The sequence below is a fragment of the Microtus pennsylvanicus genome, chromosome 3, assembly GCF_037038515.1.
Source record: "Microtus pennsylvanicus isolate mMicPen1 chromosome 3, mMicPen1.hap1, whole genome shotgun sequence".
Taxonomy (NCBI): Eukaryota; Metazoa; Chordata; class Mammalia; order Rodentia; family Cricetidae; genus Microtus; species Microtus pennsylvanicus.
Window position 1 is genome coordinate 48,913,681 of NC_134581.1, and position 21,830 is coordinate 48,935,510.

The 21,830-nt window shown below is 47.1% G+C and overlaps 1 protein-coding gene across 3 annotated transcripts in view; it reads left to right on the plus strand.

The window, feature by feature from the left end:
- The window catches only part of Cgnl1 (cingulin like 1), a 162,306-nt gene extending 141,267 nt beyond the window's left edge, over nt 1-21,039 (plus strand). For all 3 annotated transcript variants that reach the window (XM_075965306.1, XM_075965308.1, XM_075965307.1), the window contains 6 exons: nt 1,576-1,665; nt 15,164-15,247; nt 15,930-16,054; nt 16,637-16,745; nt 16,961-17,124; nt 18,193-21,039. In XM_075965306.1, the coding sequence (XP_075821421.1) occupies nt 1,576-1,665; nt 15,164-15,247; nt 15,930-16,054; nt 16,637-16,745; nt 16,961-17,124; nt 18,193-18,325 (705 nt within the window). In that variant the 3' untranslated portion in view covers nt 18,326-21,039. The remainder of the gene's footprint in view (nt 1-1,575; nt 1,666-15,163; nt 15,248-15,929; nt 16,055-16,636; nt 16,746-16,960; nt 17,125-18,192) is intronic.
- Nucleotides 21,040-21,830: the final 791 nt, after the last annotated feature.

Sequence of the window (21,830 nt, forward strand, 5' to 3'; positions counted from 1 at the left end):
TTGTAATAAGTGCTTTTACCTGTTCGGCTGTCTTGCTGGTCCTCCCTGGAGGGTTTGATCACTCCCCAACAAGGCTGCTTCTTCACTGACAGTTCATCGTGCACACAAGTTCTGAGCATTTCGTTTTTGTTGTTTACAGAGCCGTTCTCAGTTGTCAATCAATTCTGGCAGTGGCATAGATCACACTTAGATATAAGTGCTGCCTTTGAAAACTCCAAAGTGTTGGCTTTTTAAAAAGCATCAGTTGGGGTTAGAGACGTGGCACAGTGGTTAAGAGTGGGAGGCAGCTCTTCCAGAGGACCCACATGACAGCTCACAATCCACCTGTAATTTCTAGTCCAAGGAAAACTAACGCCCTCTTCTGGCCTCCACAGGCATTGCATGCATGTGGTACACATACATGATCGACATAAAATAAACAAGAATGAAAAAATCTTTTAGAAATATACATAAAAAAAGCATCTGTGGCTCCAAGTTTACCCAGACCTATGACAAACCTACTGGAGACAAGAAGCACAAGCTCAGTCTCCCAGCCACCAGGGTCGGAGCACTCTGAGTGGGGAGCCTCTTTCTTTCATCCATGAAACTACTTTGAAATGCTTTTCACTTAGCTGCCAGGGATATCGAAGAGAGACCAGAGGAACAGATTGTTAGTCCTCTGTGATGGTGAATTTACCAGGATAGACCACCACTGTCCTGTTCAATCCCGTGTAGATTTGGGACTGTAGAGAAGAGGCAGGCAGGAATTGTGTGTCTGTGCTCACAGGAGCAAGCCTCTTGAGCATGAAGCATTTGCAGGAATGTCCCGGGGTGGCTTCTCAGACTATATGTTGACTTTAAGAGGACCTGTTTAAGATACTAATATAATACATACCAACACAATTAAAACACTGGGGCTTAGGGTAATACCTTTCCTCCTTTTATAGATGTTCTACATGCCCAATTGTATCACAAAAGCAACAAAATACATGTTTTTAAAATACTTGCTTTGAGCTGGGCAATGGCGCACACCTTTAATCCCAGCACTCGGGAGGCAGAGGCAGGCGGATCTCTGTGAGTTCGAGGCCAGCCTGGTCTACAAGAGCTAGCTCCAGGACAAGCTTCAAAGCTCCAGAGAAACCCTGTCTTGAAAAATCAAAAAACAAAAAAAGAAAAACAACAACAACAACAAAAAATACTTGCTTTGGACAGAATAAGAACTATATGTATAAGGGCTGGAGGTGGAAGTGTAGCTCAGCTGGTAGAGTACTTGCACAGCGTAAATAAAGCTCTGGGTTCAATCTCTAGCACCCAACAAACAGGCACTCTTGTAGTGCCAGCACTTGGGAGGTAGCTGCAGGAAGATCAGGAGTTCAAGGCTAACCTGGGATACATGAGAAATGCTCTTGCCATACAGATCGCAATGAATCCTTTAGGAAGGAAGACAGGGAAGGAAAGGGGGAAAGAAAGAAATGTCCTATGTTCCCAAGTCCTAACATAATCAGCTGTCATTTGCCCTTAGGGTTTCCTTCCTTGGGCTCCCCTCTTGCTCCTAACCCTGTGTAAGTGAAGAACCTGTTTGTTCCCCTTTCTCAGGACAAGGTGTCCCAGCTGGAGATGGAACTGGAAGAAGAAAGAACCAGCGCTGATTTGCTGTCTGAGAGGATCACGTGGAGCAGGGAGCAGGTATGAGGGAGCTGTCGGGGAGAATGTGAGAGGCTGAACCTGGGGATTTGGTTAGAGCCAGGAGGAAACACTCTTGCCACAGAGATCACGATGGGAGATTCGGGAATCTTTACCATAACAAGCCAAGGAGGGAAGGAATTAGTAACACAACAGAGATTTTCAACAGTGATTGCAGAAAGTGCTGTATTAGCTACAGCAGGCCCAGGGCTTAGCATTGTCAGGGTGACTAGGCTGGAGGCTTGGGGTGAAATGCTGGCCTCGCTGGGCTGGCAGCCCTGGCTCAGACCTGAGGCTGAGGTATTCTCTGGCTTCTTTGCCGCCCACCCTTATGATGTGGGCCGGCGTCCTTGGGAAGCCTGGTACTCAGGGCTATGGGGTGGTCCAGTGCAGACACTTCTAAGCCAGGCTAGTTCTGGTCCCTAAGCCCTACTGATGGTGAGACAGCATTCAGAAGCCCAAGCAGTAGAGGTTTAGAGAGGGACTAACCCTAACCTCAACCTTGACATTGGCTTCCCAAAGTTCTTCCCGGACTCACAGCTCTTCTGTTAGGTGTTCCTGCAGTTTGGCTAAGGATCTGTATTGCCCCGGGGCATTCCAGAACCTGCTAAGCGTGGCTAATGACAGGAGTGCCTTGGGTTTGTTCTGTCAGCCTTCCTTGTGACCGTAAGCACAGGGGGAGGAATGGTGAGAAGTGTCACCTTGTCACCTTGTCAATATCCAGGCAGTTAAAACCAGTTTCCAGTTCCACGATTCACACCCCAAAACAAACCACAAGCTTGCTGAACCAGAACATAGTGCCTCCATTGCTCAGCCGCTCCCGGACCATGAGCTATCTGGTCCGAGAATGCCTTTGGTCTTTGCCTCTTGCTGAACATAGTCATGGGGATGTGACTGCTCGCCTCAGTGGTCAGTGTGGAAAATTTCCACTGAGTCAAGAACTTGAGGTCCAGACAGGAAGAAGATGAGGACACTAGCCTGGGGGCTGCTGGGAAGGACACTCTGTAGGTGGTCCCAGGCCTGTTCCTGTGCAGCCTCCTGTGGAACTTTGGGAAATTCCCAGATCATTGAGTCTAGGAAAATGAGGCCGAGGCGAGAGATGTTCAGCTGGTAGAGAGTACTTGCCCATCATGGCCCAAGCCCTGGGCTCAACCCCCAGCACTGTATGAACTGGCTTGGTAATGCATGGCAGTATCCAAGAAAGCAGGGCAGGAAGATCAGAAGTTCAAGGTCATCCATCCTTGTCCACTATTGAGTTCTAGACCAGCCTGGGCTACATGAGACCATTTCTTACATATGAACAGAAGCAAGATGAACCTATTTATGAAGGAGGTTCTGAAGCTCCCCACTCCAGCCTGCCACTGTTAGTCCTTTGTCCTCCTCTACCATTTCGGTAAGGGAGAGAGCAAGGCCCATGTTTGCTGTCGACGGAAAGAGTGACAATCAGGTTCACACTGATGGAGAGACTGATGACAATCAGGTTCACACTGATGTAGAGACTGATGACAATCAGGTTCACACTGATGTAGAGACTGATGACAATCAGGTTCACACTGATGCAGAGACTGATGACAATCAGGTTCACACTGGTGTAGAGACTGATGACAATCAGGTTCACACTGATGCAGAGACTGATGACAGTCAGGTTCACACTGGTGTAGAGACTGATGACAATCAGGTTCACACTGGTGTAGAGACTGATGACAATCAGGTTCACACTGCTGTAGAGACTGATGACAATCAGGTTCACACTGATGCAGAGACTGATGACAATCAGGTTCACACTGGTGTAGAGACTGATGACAATCAGGTTCACACTGGTGTAGAGACTGATGACAATCAGGTTCACACTGCTGTAGAGACTGATGACAATCAGGTTCACACTGATGCAGAGACTGATGACAATCAGGTTCACACTGGTGTAGAGACTGATGACAATCAGGTTCACACTGATGGAGAGACTGATGACAATCAGGTTCACACTGATGCAGAGACTGATGACAATCAGGTTCACACTGATGCAGAGACTGATGACAATCAGGTTCACACTGCTGTAGAGACTGATGACAATCAGGTTCACACTGATGCAGAGACTGATGACAATCAGGTTCACACTGGTGCAGAGACTGATGACAATCAGGTTCACACTGATGCAGAGACTGATGACAATCAGGTTCACACTGGTGTAGAGACCGATGACAATCAGGTTCACACTGATGGAGAGACTGATGACAATCAATCAGGTTCACACTGATGTAGAGACTGATGACAATCAGGTTCACACTGGTGCAGAGACTGATGACAGTCAGGTTCACACTGATGCAGAGACTGATGACAATCAGGTTCACACTGATGCAGAGACTGATGACAAGCAGTTCACACTGATGTAGAGACTGATGACAATCAGGTTCACACTGGTGCAGAGACTGATGACAGTCAGGTTCACACTGATGCAGAGACTGATGACAGTCAGGTTCACACTGATGTAGAGACCGATGACAATCAGGTTCACACTGGTGTAGAGACCGATGACAATCAGGTTCACACTGGTGTAGAGACTGATGACAATCAGGTTCACACTGATGCAGAGACTGATGACAATCAATCAGGTTCACACTGATGTAGAGACTGATGAAAAACAGAACAGCTGCCCCAAGATAGACGCGTGCTTCTCCTTCCTTCCATGGTTGTCAGTGATAGGGTCTTGCTATGACACCCAGACTAGCCTCAAACTCTCTATCCTCCTGCCTCAGTGCTGGGGTTATAAGTGTGTGCCACCATAGCTGCTGAGTGATATCCATAGATTCTGGCCTTTCATGTCTCCTGATTTGAGAGGGACATTTAAAGGAATGCTCCTTGCCTCACCAACAAGCATTTTTCTCAAAGTAGAGGTTGAAGCAAGGTTGGTTTTTCTGTCTTTAAAATAAAGGCCATGTTAGAGGGCTTTGGGTATAGACAGGCCCTGGCTGGTGGCTGCCTGCCATTCTCACAGCCAAGAGACACTTAAAAGCTGAACTCTCTCATCTCCCTTGTTAGTTCTGACATCCTGATACCCCGAGCAAGGGCTGGTGACTAAATGACAGAAAGTGGTACCTGTCACCTTGAATCTTGAACAGTGTTTACCCTGGATTTCCAGCAAACTGCTCTTAGGCACTGAAAAGAGAAAGCATGGAAAAAGTTTTTTTTTTTTTTTAACTCTTGCTTTCTTTAAAAAATTAAAGTTTTCTGTTCTCTACTTAAAACTCATTATTTCTAAGTTCTTCTAACTCCTTCCTTCTAGTATATCCCCGATGTTTCCCTAGTCCCAGTGATTAGGTCTTAAGGAAACAGGCTAGATAAAAGGGACTGTAACCCTCTTACAGGACCTTAGGTCTCACAAGGACATCAGAGGTCAAATCTCCTTGACTGTGTAATGGATGAACGGTTTGAGGCTCAGAGCCATAAAGGACTTTGGCTGGAGTTGTGTGGAAGCTAGCTGTAGAGGCAGGCTCAAGGTTCCTTTTCCTAAGACAGCGTTTTAACTACCAGAGCCTGCAAAATACAGCAAACACAGCTGCATGCCTGGTTCTGGAGATGAACATTTAACAAGCGGATAACCAACAATAAAATAGCGCAGATACTAAATACCAAGTGAAGCACTCCAGTGGCCAGTGAGGGACCGGCCACAAAGGCCAGAGTCAGCTTTGAAGGAATGATCTGGCCTAGAGTAGCTCAGCCAAGTAGGTGTGGCATCTGAGCTAGAGCGGATTGGCAGGTAAGCGTGAGATACGAAACCATGAATGCTCGCACACAGTTCAGGTTCCATGAGGAAAGCAGAGGAGGCGCGTCTGGAGAAACAGACCCAGGCTTTTGAATGGTTGTATCCTCAAGGCAATGGGAGGTAGGGGACGTTGTTCGGCAGACAGTGAAGCACAGTGTTTCAGAAGGTCGGTGTCAGAGCTGGGGGTAAGTCAAGGCCGAGAAGACCTTAACTGGGCTGCTCCCAGGGCCAGAGAAGGCAGCTGTGAGAACACTCTATCCTATGCCTCTGGTTTTGCTCAGTGTGTGTGCTGATACTTACCTATGTTTTTATACTTTACCCATCATTTACCTTCTGATTCTGGGGGTTTTCTTCCGTATATCCTCAGGATAGTAGATACTCAGAGAATCCTAATCAAGATAAAGCCACACTTTTTGAGGCTTGTACTGACTTCCAAACATGGCTGATGCCAAGACGGAATAGGTTCCCTTTGGTAGAACGCCGTGTTTATAATGGGGGAGGAGTGTCTGTCCACTTTCTCATCACAAAACAGAAAGGCTTCCACCTGCCTTCATGTAAGCTCCAGGAGAGCGGCTGAGGAGCTCACTGTGTTAACAGGCTTTGGCTTGTGTCTTGAAATCCCAGACAAGCCTTTTTACCTTTCTTTCTTCAGAACTCTGTTTCTCTGCCAGGCCCAGTAGGAGAGACCTAAAAATCCAGCTAACTCAGGTAGCTGAGGCAGGAGGGTTATAATTCAAGGCCTGCCTGAGCTTCAGAGTGAGTGCAAGGTGAGCCTGGGCAGATTACTAGTGAAATTCTGTCTCCGAATAAGAGGACCGGGGATGCAGCCCCATGCTGCTCCACTTCCCTAGCATGCGGGAGGCCCCAGATTCAATCCCCAGTGCCATACAACCAAACTAAACATTTCCTTCCATGACTCCTGCCAACCACACTGAGGATTTTTCAGGATTTCCTTGCATGCTTTCTTGGCTGTTTTGGGACTTGGAAGGTATAGTCACTGCCTACAGTCTCATAACTTGTAAGAGGTAGGGTCACAGTTTGGCTCCATCCTTGAATCAGATTCTAAAGGTCCTCAAGTTAAGAGTAACATTACACGGGTTGGGGATGTGGCTTAGTTGGAAAGGTTCTTGCTCAGCACCCACATAGCCCCGAGTTCATTCCCCAGCACCTCATAACTGGATATAGTGGTGTACACTGGTCATCCCAGTGTGGGTGAGAGGTGAGGGCAAGGAGTTCATGGCCTTTCTTGGTTACGTAACAAGTTTGAGGCCAGCCTGGGCTACTGGAGACCTTATCTCAAGTGATAACAACAACAATAATTATGATAATAGCACTTAAGATCCCCAAGGGCTATTTTGACCTCTGCCTCTTTTGATTCTCATTTGTATAAAGGGCTCAGGTAGAAAGAAGTCTAGCCTGTTGAGTTTTAAATGTGCTGCGTAGGCTGGTATCCTGGCTCAGTGAGCATTGCTATGTATACCACTATTAGGAGCTCAGTGCACATAGCAAGGCTGGGCAGTCAAAGACATCCCCTCAGCCAGGATGACCCAACACAGTGGTAAGTTGACTCATGCCATGCCACAGCTGCCAGGCAGGGGGAAATAACCACCTTCAAAGATGAGGTAGCATCACCATCTTTGCAACGGCTCACAAGGTTGCCTTGGAAACTGCCAGACAAATCGCAGTGAGCAAACCTGGAGGCATGAGACAGTCACTTTCAGAAATTGCTCCTTTGTGGCTGGCTTGCACCTGCTCCTCAGTACCTGGGGACATAGGAACCAGTAAACGAGACTCTAAATAGCCTCCTTTCAGGAGGAAAGTAGGAGATCAAAGTGGGGTTTCCTCTTTTAAAGCGACTTCAGACTCAGAACTGCATCTTACCGTACCAGCTACCCAAAACTCCACTGTGCGAGTTGACTGATGATAATTCTCAGGATATAATTTAATACCAGTCCAAGAGCATAGGCTTGACCACCTCTTCACAGCTCATTGAGAAACCCAAGTCAGGAGGGTACTATTATTAGCAATTGTAAACATCTCTGGCTTTTCAGTAGCCCAAAAGGCTACAGCTTCTACCTGAACTAGCTCGAGTCATGTGTATCCTAACGCTGCAGGCTGCTAGAATCGGCTCTGTGGTTTCCTGTCAAAATGCTCCATGGTCAGCTTTCATTCAGTCCAGCTGCCATAGGCTGTTGCCTATGTTCCTGTAAGTTTTAATTTGACTGCAGCATTTGGCTCGGTCCGTTCAACAGAACTGAAGGGTAAACAGCAGGTAAAACACAAGCGAACATGAAGTATTTCTGCAGCCTCACCCTGACTTCCCCGGGGCCGAACAAGGGTGAGAACGTGACCTCGGGCCTCGGGCCCAGTTCTGAAGATCTGGGTGCTGAGTTGAACCTCAGAGTTTGTGGTGAAACCATTCCTCTTGCCACCTCTCCTTCTGCCAGGCAGAACTCCTTGAGGCTCCCCAGGGTGGATTTATTTTAGAGTCTAATGTCAGGCTGTGCTTTGGAAGCATGGAGAGGAATCTTTGTGCTTTCCAAGACTCAAGAAACATCGCCTGCCTGGCTACTGTCACTGTTGAGCTTTTTATGGCTGTGTTTTATTCTTTCCTGTTCTTCTGATTTATTTTACTTCCATTTTAATAGCCTTCTCTTGAGGGGACGCAGTGGGGCATGAAGAGTTGCCATTTTGTTTTTGTTTTTCATTTCCCCAGAACTCTCCAGGGAGGGCTTGAACTTGCAGAGACCTTCAGAGATGTCTGTGTCTGGCCCTGCCTCCCCGAAGTCCCCATCCCTGCCCTCCCCTGCTCCACCCACCCCCACCTTAGAGCTCTGCCGTATGGGAGCTCTGTTTTCTAGGAGGTGCCCTGGCTGAGGCCAGTGGCTGCTGCTGTAACGACACAATGCTCCTACACCCACAGCCGGGATCCAGCACTGTGATGTGACGGTCCTCCATGTCCTCCACGCTCTCTCCCCTCACTCCCCTGTGGACGCTTCCTTTGGAACTCTGCAGAACTCCCCGCCAACACTCTGCTTTCTGTAGGGTTTTCCCATACATCAAGAACTGAGGGATTTTTGTCAGAAGCCCAAGAGTAAACGCCCCAAGCTGCTTCCATCCAAATCTGATCCAGACACGGTCCTGACTCTCCCATCAGAAAAGCAGGTGATGGCACCTGCCTGGGAGTTTCCAGAAGGTCTAACAGGCTCAGACACGGTTCATGACTGGAGCAGGGCCATGCCAGTTACCCATCCAGTTCCCTGCACGGTTGCAGGAAGAGGCCATGCCAGTTACCCATCTAGTTCCCTGCACGGTTGTGCTTTGTTGTGGTTTTATTGGTTCTGCTGTTGTCGGCCTCAAACCTCACAACAACTTGATTTCTTGACTACATCTGGGTCTTCTGCCTCCCTTCATTTGGGGGACTCATTTCCCTTTTCTTCAGGATAAGGCGAGATTCTCTGGCTTCCTGGGAAGGCTTCCTGAACAGCGTCCTAAAAGGATAGGGCAGTCACCAACACCTGCTGTTCCAGACAACTGGAAAGGACCCTTGTGGGCTGATTTGCTCTGGTATAGGAACCTGCAGCCCCCTTTCTGTGAGCGAGGGCCCAGCGGGGAGGAGAAGCTGGGCCAGGCTGCTTGTCTATGGAGCTCCTTCCCACAGTGTCCCTCAGGTGCAGGTCTGTGCCCCAGGGTGTGAGCAGTATGGTTTCCCCACGGAGGCACACCTGGCACCCTGTGTCCCAGAGCAGGGTGTGAGTCTGCATTCATTACCCAGCAGTCACAGGAGTGAGCCCAGGGCCTTCCAGTAGCATGTGACTCTTGAGGGCTCTGGGCTAAGTGGGCGGAAGTGGCCACTGGAGTGTCCCATGTTCTCTGCTTGGCCCTTGCGTTGTTGGCATTTTTACCTTGCTCAGGACAAGGATGGCCTAAGGGAACTGGACTTGGGTGTTTTGTTTGTGTCTTAATCTTTGAATACCTTCATAGGGTACATTGTGGTCACTGAACGGGTGTACAAGTGGGTTATTTTCTAGTTAGGGCAATAAGTACTAGCATCTCTTCAACAACTAGTCATTTTTAATGCAATACTATTTATTCTTTGAGAATTTTATATATGTATGTAACGTATTTCACCCCCACAGAGCTTCCTAACTTTATAGTTTCCTTTTTTAATTTTATTTATCCTGAGAAAATTCATACAGTATATTTTGATAATATTCACTCCCCTTCCTCAACTCTTCCCAGTTCCTCTCCCACTTTCCTAATCCACCCAACTTAATGCTCTCTCTCCTTTTTCTGTTTTGGTTTTTGAGGTAGGGTTTCTCTGTGTAGCCCTGGCTGTTCTGGAACTACCTCTGTAGACCGGACTGGCCTCAAACTCAGAGATCCGCTCGCCTCTGCTTCCTGAGTTCTGGGATTAAAGGTGTGTGCTACCAATGCCCAGCCAATGATGTTCTCTCTTTTAAAATGAAAAGTTACCTTGTTATGCCAAGGAAGAAGCAGAAATAGGGACTGTATTTTTGTGGTTTTCACGTCCCCTATTGAGTTTTCTATCCCCTTCGCCCAGCATCCTTCTCAGATTCTGATCAGTCTTCCATTCAGTTCTACAGATCCCCTAATCGCCACAAAAGTGATAGCATTGTGTTTGTCTTTCTGCACTGTCCTATTTCAGTTAGCAAATTGAACTCCAGGTCCTCCGTTGACAAAGGCAGACTGAACCTTATCAAATGTTTTGTCCCTGTCTGTAGACATCATCTTTATCCACCAGTGTGTCCTGTCTGGTTGATCACGTGGTCTTTGGCTAATCATTCTGTGTGTTCTGTCATGTTTACTGCTTTGCACTTGCTGCCATGTCTTGCTTCCTTTGTGTGTATCCCACTATGGTATGTGAGCTTTGTGATGTGCCATTGAGTTCAGTCCGCTGATATTCAATGGGGAATTTTTGCCTCATGTTCTGTAGATATTAGAGATGTTTTAGAGGTTATATCTTTGCCTGGCTTTGTTATGTAATGCTGCCTTCATGAAGATCTTGTTTTTGTAGAATACAGTAAAAAGCCATAAAGCCCAGATGTTTTTAGATGGGAAATGTTTCTGCTTTAAGCTATTTCCCTTGTGTTTTGTTCCATCTTATTCTTCATTACTAGTTTAGATTTTTTTCATTTTTAAAAATCTTTTAAAAAAGTTTTTGTTGATGTGCATTAGTGTTTGCCTGTATGTATATCTATATGAGGGTATCATGTACCCTGGAACTGGAGTTATAGACAGTTGTGAACTGCCATGTGGGTGCTGGGAATTGAACCCGGATCCTCTGGAAGAGCAGCCTGAGCTCTTAACTGCTGAGCCATCTATCCAGCCCCAGTTTAGATTTTCTATTTCTTCCTGATTCAGTTTTTATGTGTTTAAGAATTTTAGGTCTTTTCCAGGTTTCTTTTCCTCTAGGTTTTTTTTAAATGTTTTATTATATAATTATTCATGATGAGCTATGATCGTTTGTATTTGTGTGATGTTTCTTTTTTCACAACTGATTTACTTGAATCATCTCTTTTTCTCAGTTAATCTAGTTAAGAAAAATAGAAAAGAATTGATAAACCTTAAGACTTATTTTATGTGTATGAGTATTTTGCCTGTGTATATGAGTAATGCCCACAGAACTCAGTAGAGGGCATCAGATCCCCAGGCACTGGAGTTAACAGATGATTGTGAGGTGCTGTGTGGGTGCTGGGAACCAAACCCAGTCCTCTGCAAGAAGAGCCAGTGCTCTTAACTGCTGAGCCATCTCTTTAGCCTTATGGGTTTGTCAATTTAAAAAAATTATTGGCCATTTGTATTATTTTAACTTATTGTGGGTGAGGTTGTGGGTGCTGTGGCATGTGTGTGGAAGTCAGTTATCTCCTTCCACCATGTGGGTCCAGACATGGAACTTGTCAGGATTGATGGCAATCACCTTTACCTGCCCAGTCATCTCCCAGGCCCAGGTTTGTCAATCTTGTTTCTGATCTTATTTTCCTCCTGCTAATTTAGGCTTTGGTGTTGCTTTCTGCCTTTGAAGTGCATCGTTAGGTTAAGATCCAATTTATTTAAAGATTGTGTGCAGGTGCCCATAGAGGTTGGGGGGGGGCGGTGGTAGTGGTGTATTAGATCCCCTGGAACTGAAGCTGCAAGGGTTTGCGACCTGCCTGACACAGATGCCCGGAGTCCTAACTACTGAGCAGCCTCCCTCTCCTGCCCCATTGTTTATCTGGTTTCTTATGCAGCCCAAGCTAACAATGGCCTTCAACTTTTGGTTTTCCTGCCTCCACCTCCCAGCGCTGGGATGGCCTGTGCAACCCTACCCAGGTTAGGAACCACTTTGGGGGCCTGGGGTTTTGAGACAAAGGTTTCTCTGTGTAATAGATCTAGCTGTCCTGGAACTAGTTCTTGTAGACCAGGCTGACCTCAAACTCACAAAGATCCACCTGCCTCTGCCTCCCAAGTGCTGGGATTAAAGGCGTGCACCACCACTGCCTGGCTTAGGATCTCTTTTAATGTATGCATTTATTACTATAAACTTACATTCAGTACCCCTTTTCTATTAGTCTACAGATTTTGGTTTGGCTTATTTTTCATTTATAAAATTTTAAGAAATTTCTTTTCAATGTTTTTGGTTACCATGAATTATTTAGGGGTGTTGTTATTTAATTTCTTTGTATACTTTCCATTCTCTTTCTTGGTTTGTAATTTTATTCCATTATCATTTGTCTTAGATTAGGGTTTTATTGCTGTAAATAGAGATCATGACCATGGCAACTCCTATAAAGAAAAACATTCAATTAGGGCTTGCTTACAGTTTAGAGGCTTAGACCATTGTCAGCATGGTGGGAAGCATGGTGGCAGGCAGACAGACATGGTACTGGAGAGAAGCTGAGAGTTCCATGTCTGGATGGTCAGGCAACAGGAAGAGAGAGTGACACTGGGTTTTGACTTGAGCATCTGAAACACCAAAGCTCAACTCCAGTGACACACTTCCTCCAACAAGGCTATAACTCCCAATAGTGCCACTCCCTAAGAGCCTATGAGGCTATTTTCATTCAAACCACCACAACCTCTAAGAAGACACAAAACTAATTTCAAAACTTTCGGTCTCTTGAGACCTCCTATGTGGTTCTCAAAATCAGATATTTACATTATGATTCATAACAGTAGCAAATTATAGTTATGAAGTAGCAACAAATTTTATGGTTGGAGGTTACAACAACATGGGGAAACTGTACTAAAGCAGCAATAGGAAGGGTAAGAGCCACTGCCCTAGAGGGTATCCACAAATATATATCCTGTGGCTGCTGGTGAATTGCTCAGTAAAGGTTCCTGTTGTCCTGCCTTAGGGTCTCTATTGCTGTGAAGAGACACTGTGGTGACCACAGTAACTCTCAGAAAGGAAGACATTTAATTGGGGCGTCTCACTTACAGTTCAGATGTTTAGGCCAATGTCATGGCAGGAAGAAGACAGCATGCAGGCAGACATGGCGCTGGAGATGGAGCTGAGAGTTCTACAACTTGATTTAAAGGCAACAAGAAATGAACTGAGACACTGGGAGCGGCTTGAGCATACATATAAGCCCTCAAAGCCTGCCTCCACTCCAACACCATGTCTACTTCAACAAAGCCACACCTCCTAATAGTACCACTCTCTGTGAGCTTTTGGGGGTCAGTTCCATTCAGACTACCCCAGGTCCCTTCTCTAGGTAGCATGGCCCAACTCAGATGTTTGATTTTTTTTCATTTGGATGATCTACTGCTTTTGTCTGAGAGATCTCTTTGGATCTAATAGTATTTGGGTCTACATGTTGGGTATATATGTGTTCACAGTGGTTAGATCTTGCTGAACTGGGTCTTCATTAACACTTCATTTAAAATCTGCTTCATTTTTATATCATGTATTAAATGTACAAACTAATGGATTTTGTGATATTTCACACGTGTATGTGCTTTGATCATCCTCAATCTCCTATTATCATTATCCAGCCCCACATTGTTCTTCTACTTTTGTGTTTCCTCTAATTATTAAGTGTATGCATACACAAATCCATTTAATGTTACATGCATGTGTACATTTTTAGGGCTGGCCACTTGGTTGCTTCATGTTTAATTGCATCATAAATCTCATCTCAGTTCTTTATGTCTCTACCAGTGAAGTCAGTTTCTTGTGGGCAACGTACAGTTGGATTTTATTTCTCTTTCCATTTGACTAATCTTTTGATTCATGAATTTATCACATTCACATTTGAGGCTGTTATTGATAAATATACATTCCCATCTTTCAACTATATTCTGCTTATTTTATATGTATTTGTTCTTTCCTATGTCTTTTATTATTTTTGTGATTTGTTTTTCTCATCTGTGTATGTTAGATTCCCTTTCTCTTTTGTGTATCTGTTCTTCTCCTGGGTTTTATAGATGGTTTTCAGAATTACTGTTATCTTTTCTAGTGTCGGCCTCCATGAATATTTCTTGTAGGACTGATCTGGTTTAGTTGAATTCTGTTTCTGCTTATCTGGGAAATACTTTTTCTTTCAGTTATTTTTTTTTTTTTTTTTGGTTTTTCGAGACAGGGTTTCTCTGTGGCTTTGGAGCCTGTCCTGGAACTAGCTCTGTAGACCAGACTGGTCTCGAACTCACAGAGATCCGCCTGCCTCTGCCTCCCGAGTGCTGGGATTAAAGGCGTGCGCCACCATCGCCCGGCTTCTTTCAGTTATTTTTTAAAATTATTTAAAAGATTTATTTATTATGTATACAGTGTTCTATCTGTATGCTTGTAGGCCAGATGAGGACACCAGACCTCATTACAGATGGTTGTGAGCCACCATGTGGTTGCTGGGAATTGAACTAATGACGTCTGGAAGAGCAGGCAGTGCTCTTAACCGCTGAGCCATCTCTCCAGCCCTTTCTTTCAGTTATTAAGACTAACTTGTGGGCATAGTACTAGGTGTCTACGTGTTACTTCTTTCAGTATTTTGAATATGGTCTCTAGCCTGTAAGGTTTCTGTCGAGAAATGCGCCTTAAGATCAGTAGACCCCCAGTCTAGGTGACTTGACACTTTCTTCTAGCTACTGTTATGATTCCATCTTTGCCTTACATTTGTGGCATGTTGTCTATAATAACCTTGGTTTTATATCTGTTTTGAGTGAATCTAGTTGGGATACTTTGAACATCTTGAATCTCTTCAGACTTGGAAATTTGGGGCTATATTCTATGAAATATTGTTTGTGGTGGTCTAGCCTGTGGTGGTGCCTTCATCTTTCATGTCAGCAGTGTCTCTGTGCTGTGGTAGACATCAGTGGATCCTGAGGGTAGCTACAAGACTGTGCAGCGCACATGGGCTTGCAGAGAGGCACAGAGGAGCCGCCATGGAGTTGGGGCTTGAGCAGCTGCCAATCCGTGGTGCAGATAAAGGACTGTCCCTACATTCCTCAGATCAGGCAGAGCTGACAAATAAATCTTGTGGGTCTCCATTCCTGGAACCCACATGATAAATATGGAAAGAGAACAATTCAGTATATAATAGCAGGTGTGGCTACAGTGACTATTGTTATTTTTAGTTAACTATTATTACAACCAAAGATCAAGAGTATCTAAGGAAAAGGTCTTATACCCTAGAGCAAGCAGCACGGTGGGTACCCCTGCATAGGCCTCCTTCATAAAAACCATGCCAGTACAAAGAATAGAACCAAGTTTTAACCCTGTGTCTTTTGCTCTGCTTGTTGTAGATGGAGCAGATGAGAAGCGAGCTACTTCAGGAGAAAGCTGCCAAGCAAGACTTGGAGTGTGACAAGATTTCCCTAGAGAGACAGGTGAGGACAGCCATTCCATGAGATCCTGCCTCCCGCTCCTAGTACTCTCCTATGGGAATGCGGTAGAGGCTTCTCCTACCCCAGGGTCAGCATGTGGGACATTGAAGTGAGGGACAGGATGAAGTTCAGGCTCACCCACAACATCAGCCGTTCCTTGACAGAAGGCTCCGACTCAGTGAGACTCCTAGCCAACAAGGTGACTCACTGAGAAACTGGCCACAAGTAGGGAGGATTCAGCATCAAAAGATAATATTTTTAAATGACTCACTATAATCAATAATGAGAAAGTCATTAACATGGGAGGGTCCAAGTCCAGTGTAAAGGGGATGGAAAATAATCATCCCATTAAAAAAAGGGGGGGGTGCTGAGAAGGATCAATAAGATCAGTTTTTCACACACTGTTTCTGTCAGTCTGTCCCTGAGAAAATTGAAAAGGGATGCCCATCTCTTCATGCCCATGGGTCTTGACACATGCCAGCCCTTACATCCAGGCTCATAAGGCAACGTCTTAGAGTCTCTCTTTTGATCAGCTAAGACCTGAGTTCAAATCTGTTTCTGGGTACAATCTCTGGGATTCCCCTGGTGCCTAGGCACTGACCAAATTCCTGACTCGGCTCGATATGCTTCTCTGCCCGAAGAGCCTGTCCAACCAAATCCCTCACAGGCCCCTGTCTGATTTCAGAACAAAGACTTAAAGAGCCGGATTGTCCACCTGGAAGGTTCCTACAGGTCCAGTAAAGAGGGCCTGGTGGTGCAGATGGAAGCCAGGATCGCAGAGCTGGAGGACCGACTAGAGAGTGAGGAGAGGTGAGCCCAGCCTGGACAGGGAAGGGGCCAGGCAGGTACTGGTCATAATTAGGGCTGGTAGGTTTTGGGGGGGTCGTCTCCTCCCATGTTTTCAGCACCCCTGAAAGGTAGAACCAAGACCAGCCTTGCAGTCGCTTCCGTTTCTCAGATGGAAACATTGAGCTCCAGCAACGTGAGCGATAAGGTGGCCTGGGATGTGCACTGTGCCTGGACTGAAACTTGGGGGTGGGTCACTATCGGCTACCGTCTGTCTGCATCCTATTAAACGAAGTGATTTTCTAGGTCTGACTGGCACAGACCCCAACTGTGGCTCTTTGCTTCAAAAGTTAAGCTCAGCAATAGAGGAACTCAGAACATGTCTGAATTCCGGCCCTCCAACCCTGGGAGAGTCTTGCCCTTCTTGGGGCCCCCTTTCTCCTCCCATGATCCTAGCAGCTCTTTCTTCCCATATAGCTGTTTTTCTCTGACCCTGAGCTGACTAGGCTCCTATGTCTGGGGAGTCCCATCTCCTCCTTCCAGTCTGAGCTTCCTGTGGGGCCAAGAATAAGAGGTGGTGTTCTATTCTGCTTTCTCTGCTTCCAGGGATCGGGCCAACCTGCAGCTCAACAACCGAAGGCTGGAGAGGAAGGTGAAGGAGCTGGTGATGCAGGTGGATGACGAGCATCTGTCACTGACTGACCAGAAAGACCAGGTGAGAGAGGCTCTGCCTTCTCTCAGGTGAGAGTCTCTGTCCCAGGCTGGGGCAGGTGGCAGGAGTGTACCACGTCCCTGCTCCACTCATCCCACAGGATGCTCCCCCTTTTCCAGTGAGACAGGGTACTTGGAACTGTAGCCGGGTCCGTGGCCTCGCCTGCTCTGACTTTTCCAGCGCCAACACTCAACCTCCGTCTTTCCTCACTCACACAGCTGAGCTTACGCCTGAAAGCCATGAAGCGCCAGGTGGAGGAGGCTGAAGAGGAGATCGACAGACTGGAGAGCGCGAAGAAGAAGCTACAGCGGGAGCTGGAGGACCAGATAGGCGTGAACGAGCAGCTGCAGGGGCAGCTCAACTCTATGAAGAAGGGCTTAAGGTGGGGAGAGGTGGCAGCCCCCCAAAGTCCTTAGCTCCCCTGACACGGATAGAGTGCCTTCAGAATGTGCTTTCTCCTACGGCCTCAAGCCAGTTTTCCGTGGTCGCCCTCTGGGGTCATCCTGTCCTTGAGGTGAAAATGGCTGTGTCTACTTGAATCACCCTACATGTTCAGTATGGCCTAACATAAGCCATCCTCATGCCAGGGCACAGAACAGGTCAGGGTATCGCTACCATGGAGGGGCATCTCCTATCTGATGGAGAGTAAGTTCTCATTTATACCTTCCTAAGGGGAAACTGAAGGATGAGGTTAGAGGGGTGTTTTCCCAGGACCAGTGTGGGGGTTGTCATGGTGAGGGGTAAGTGTGAGTTCATGCTCACCCAGAACACCAGCCTTTGGGGGAGGCTGCCTATGGCTGGGGTTCTATGCTGCCGATTCAGGTAGCTCTCACAGGGTGACAGATGGCTCCAGCTCACTGAAAATCCTACCATGGACTGAGAACTGACCCCAAGGTTAGTGGTAAGGACTTCATGGGCAAAAGATAATGTTTGGATAAACCATTAAGATGTTATTGTATGAGGATGTTGCTCAGCTGATAGAGCGCCTGTCTCCCATACAGAAGGCCCTGGGTTGCCACCCTTGCAGCCCACAAACTAGGTGTGCTAACACATGCCTGGGATCTTAGCACTTAAGAGGCAGAGGCAAGAGGATCCAAGCTTTAAGGCCATTGTTGGCTGCATACTTAGCTTGAGGCCAACATGGGCGGCATAAGACCCTGTCTCAGAAATCAGAAGTGTGTGAGATTCAGAGTGAATCAGAAGCACCCCGACCAGCCATATTGGAGCTAGGCAAAAGGAGACATCAGCTTTGTGTCTCCCCACCCCAACATTGATCAGAAGTAACAGACAGTTCGCCCCTGTTGCTAAGAGAAACACCTGGTGCAGGCAAATTCATGGATATGTGTGTAGTGGGGTGGAAGTTAGGAGTCCAACGACCCTCTTCCCCCATCTCCAAATCAGAGACAAGCCCTAGCCAGGGTCAAGAACCATCTCCTTTGTGCTTCTGCAGACTCAAGACGCTGCCCAGTAAAGTCCTGGATGACTCGGACGACGACGACCTCAGCAGTGATGGGGGAAGCCTCTATGAAGCGCCACTGAGCTATTCCTTTCCCAAAGACAGCCCCATCACCAGCCAGATCTGAGCCCGCTTCCAGGCCTGTTGATCCCACTGCAGCCATCCAGAGCAGAAGGCACAAGAGGGGACTTGTGGATGACGTCAGACTCTCCTCACATTCCTTCCCAGGGCCTCTGTGTGCCTGAGGGACCTTGGGTCTTAGATAGGGAGCTGTCGAAGTTTAAAATGACCTAATGGGGACATCTTGGAAAAACGCAGCTAAGACGAAGCCCTGCTGTGCACCGCTGTCTGCTGTCACCCCTTCTGCTGCCCCGAGAAAGGTTCCAAAATGCTAGCTGTAATGAGATAGCCACGTGTAGGGATGAAGTGTATAGACTGTACATATTTTAAACCAGACCTTCGCAAGGACTGCTGCTGTTCTACTTTAGAATGTTCCAGAGCCTTTGCAGTGTGACATCTTTGCAAAGTTCACACATCCATATGGATTTAAAATATAAAGCTACCCAATCTCAAGTATTACAAAGCAGAGGCACGGGGAAAGAGTGAAGGCTACTCTGGAAATCAGAGGGGTCAGGCAGTGGAAAGTTAGTTAGCCCTGGGTTGTGTGGGAAATCTGCTCATTGATGGTGGGGCGGGGCCTTTTGCCGAGGGCGGAGTCTGTGTCCCTGCTTGCTTATTTTCTCTAAACCAGGCTCGGAGCACTTCCCACTTCCCAGTTTCTTTCAAGCAGGTAAAGTGGGGATGCAGATGAGATCTTTAACAAGTGCTGTGCTTCTCAAAGGACAGGAGTCCCGTTGGTACGTCTCATTGGCCCTTTTCCTCCATGGCAGGCCTGCAAGCGATGCTCACACAGGCCTGGATTTGGAGGAGTAGGAGGGGCTGTGAGATGAGGTTTATGGGCTTAGGTGGGAGGCATCCAGGAAGTTCATAGGGAAAGGAACACAGGAAGACGTGGGTGTGTGGCTGGTGTAAGAAGGAATACAGAGAAGTTCTTGAAAGCTGGAGGATGTGCATGAAGGGGGTGGGGGGAGTTGTATTGAGCTGGAGCTTGGAATGATGGGAAGAAGGAAAGAATTGGGGGTACTTGCAATCTGAAGGGTGTTTCCAGGAATGAGGTGACGTGAATGAGATCCTAGAGCAAGTGCATGATGCCAAGGTGACCTTGGGAGGATGCTGGGTATCCCTGCACATCTCCTGGCCTACCTACCTATATCACCTCAAATCGTGACAGTGAAAAGAACCTTGTAAGTCGGCTATGTGTGTAAGACAGAGGTGACAGATGTTGAAGCAGGGTCTCCAAGCTTCCCGATATGGGGACTCCTGGAGACCAGGTTGCCATGACCTGCCCAGTGCAGGTCACAGAGGTCACCCAACAGATTTAAAGTGGAAGGAACTGAAGGAGGAGCATTTGCTACTGGAGAACCAAATTCTATTACACCTCATGAGGGTCACTTTCACCCTCGACACAGCTAGGCATGGAGAGGTTTCCCTTTTCAGTAATTCCTCCATTTAACAGATATACCCTGCCCATCAAAGTGTGTCAGGCACGGACTGTGGCACTAGAAACACAGTGTCAGGAAGTAAAACGTCTGCCTGTCGGGCTGGGGCTGTAGCTCAACTGGAACACCGCTTGCCTAGCTTGCATGAAGCCCCGTGTTTAATCCCCAACTCTATAAATAAGATATGGTGCCATGTGCCTGTAATCCCAACACTCAGGAAGTGGAGGCAGGAGAACAAAGAGTTCAAGGTCATCCTTGGATACACATTCAGTTCCAGGCCAGCCTGGGATATAGGAGTCCATAGGAGACCCTGTCTCAAACAACAACAAACCTCTGGCCTCCTGGAATCCAGAAAGGAGTGGGTGATAGATTGACTTGCAGGCTGAACCCGTTATACCCAGCCTTTGTGTCCTCTGTCCTCTTGGGAACTTGACAGCCTGCAGCTGCTTGGCTGGTCCCCCAGAACTCACAGGAATTCTTTGGCTCCTGAAATTTCCTCATGCTTTCATTACATACTTGCAATAAGCCTAGAAATGCCACAGCCTGCTTACCCCAGAGATTCAGGTAAGAAAAGTCAAGTCGTTGAGGTAGGGGTGTTTGTTTTGGGGCTTGACAAAAATCAGCCAGCCCTCATTACAGTCAGGTCTTTCTGGTAGCCATGGGAAATAAAGGAAAAACGGCCCCTGGAAAGAGAACAGAAGCCACCATTGGAAACACCCCCAAAACAGGGAGGCTAGCCAGGGTCAGGTGCGTGGTCTCCTGTACTATACTGGAGCGGGCAGCAAATGGGCTGTGTGTGGTGGCACAACACTGAACTGAGTTTAGAGAGATCGTCACAAGTCCCAAGCTGCTCTCTTCTCTGTGATCTTGACAGATGCATCCTGGGACAAGGTAAGGAATCGGGTCCTAGGTCCTTCTCAGCCTGACCCGGTCACCATTCCTCTGTTTCTTATGTATACGTGCTTTTCCGTTTATTGCTTTAAGAACTAATCCTGCTCAAGAGGATTTTCTTTAGCTAGCTTAAAAATATTGTGTGTGAACACATGTTGCCAAATGCAATGCTGAGGAGACAATCACTGTATGGCTTTTATAATTTTTTCCTGCTTCCGTGTGTCATTCCGCCATGACAATTGGTATACTCAATGGGGCTTTTGTTTTTCAGTAAGGTTTCGTTACTACGTGTTGTCATGGGGAAGAGACACTCTTATCACGGCTACCTCTATGCAAGTAATTTCCTGGATAAAGCAAGATTTCCTTTCAATAAACTGTCACCCGACAGGAACCTTGGCTCTTGTATTATTTTCCATCCCTTGATTTCTGTGGCGTTTGGATGTTGTGTGGCTCACTCACTTGCTGTGCAAATATGAGGACCTGAGTTAGAGCCCCAGAATACACATGGAAAAAGGCAAGCGTGGTGGCACACACGGGTAACCCCCGGGGAGCTGGGGATGCGTGGATCTTGGCAGCTTTGCTGGCCAGCCAGGAGAGTCACGTTAGTGAGTTACAAGCCAGCAAGAAACTACCCATGTAAATGCTGGGAACTGCAGCGGTGGTCCAACCCCAGAACTACTTTGTGAGCCAGGAGGCTGTGGGGTGGTCGGCAGTGCATGTTGGTGAGACATTGGCCATGGGTGACCGCGTGACTGTGATATGCTCTGAGCTCTCCAGAGTTCATTCCAGAAAAATCACAAAGGGAAATTACTACAGCTTGACCATGGAGAATCAGATACTCCCTTCCCTACAGGTGGCTGGCTCCCCTGCAATCAGTTTGCATGCTCCCTCTTGCCCGCCCCCGCACGCCTCCATTTCACATGGAGCTAGAGCCACTTCTCCCTAGAAGGGACTTCCACAGGTCACCATGTCAACTCTGTCCCCCCACCCTGACTTCAGGGAACTTCTCTCTAGGCTCCAGCTTCCTGAGGTTTGGAGGGTCTGTGGGTGGAACTCTGGGTGTTTCTTTATCTGTAGCAATCTTGGGTGTGCTCCGTGAGCTTTGGGTGACCCACCTGTCCATTGTACTTTATTTTCTAAAGGTAGCCTTGGCTCTCTGGATTCCTCAGTGTCATTCCCGAA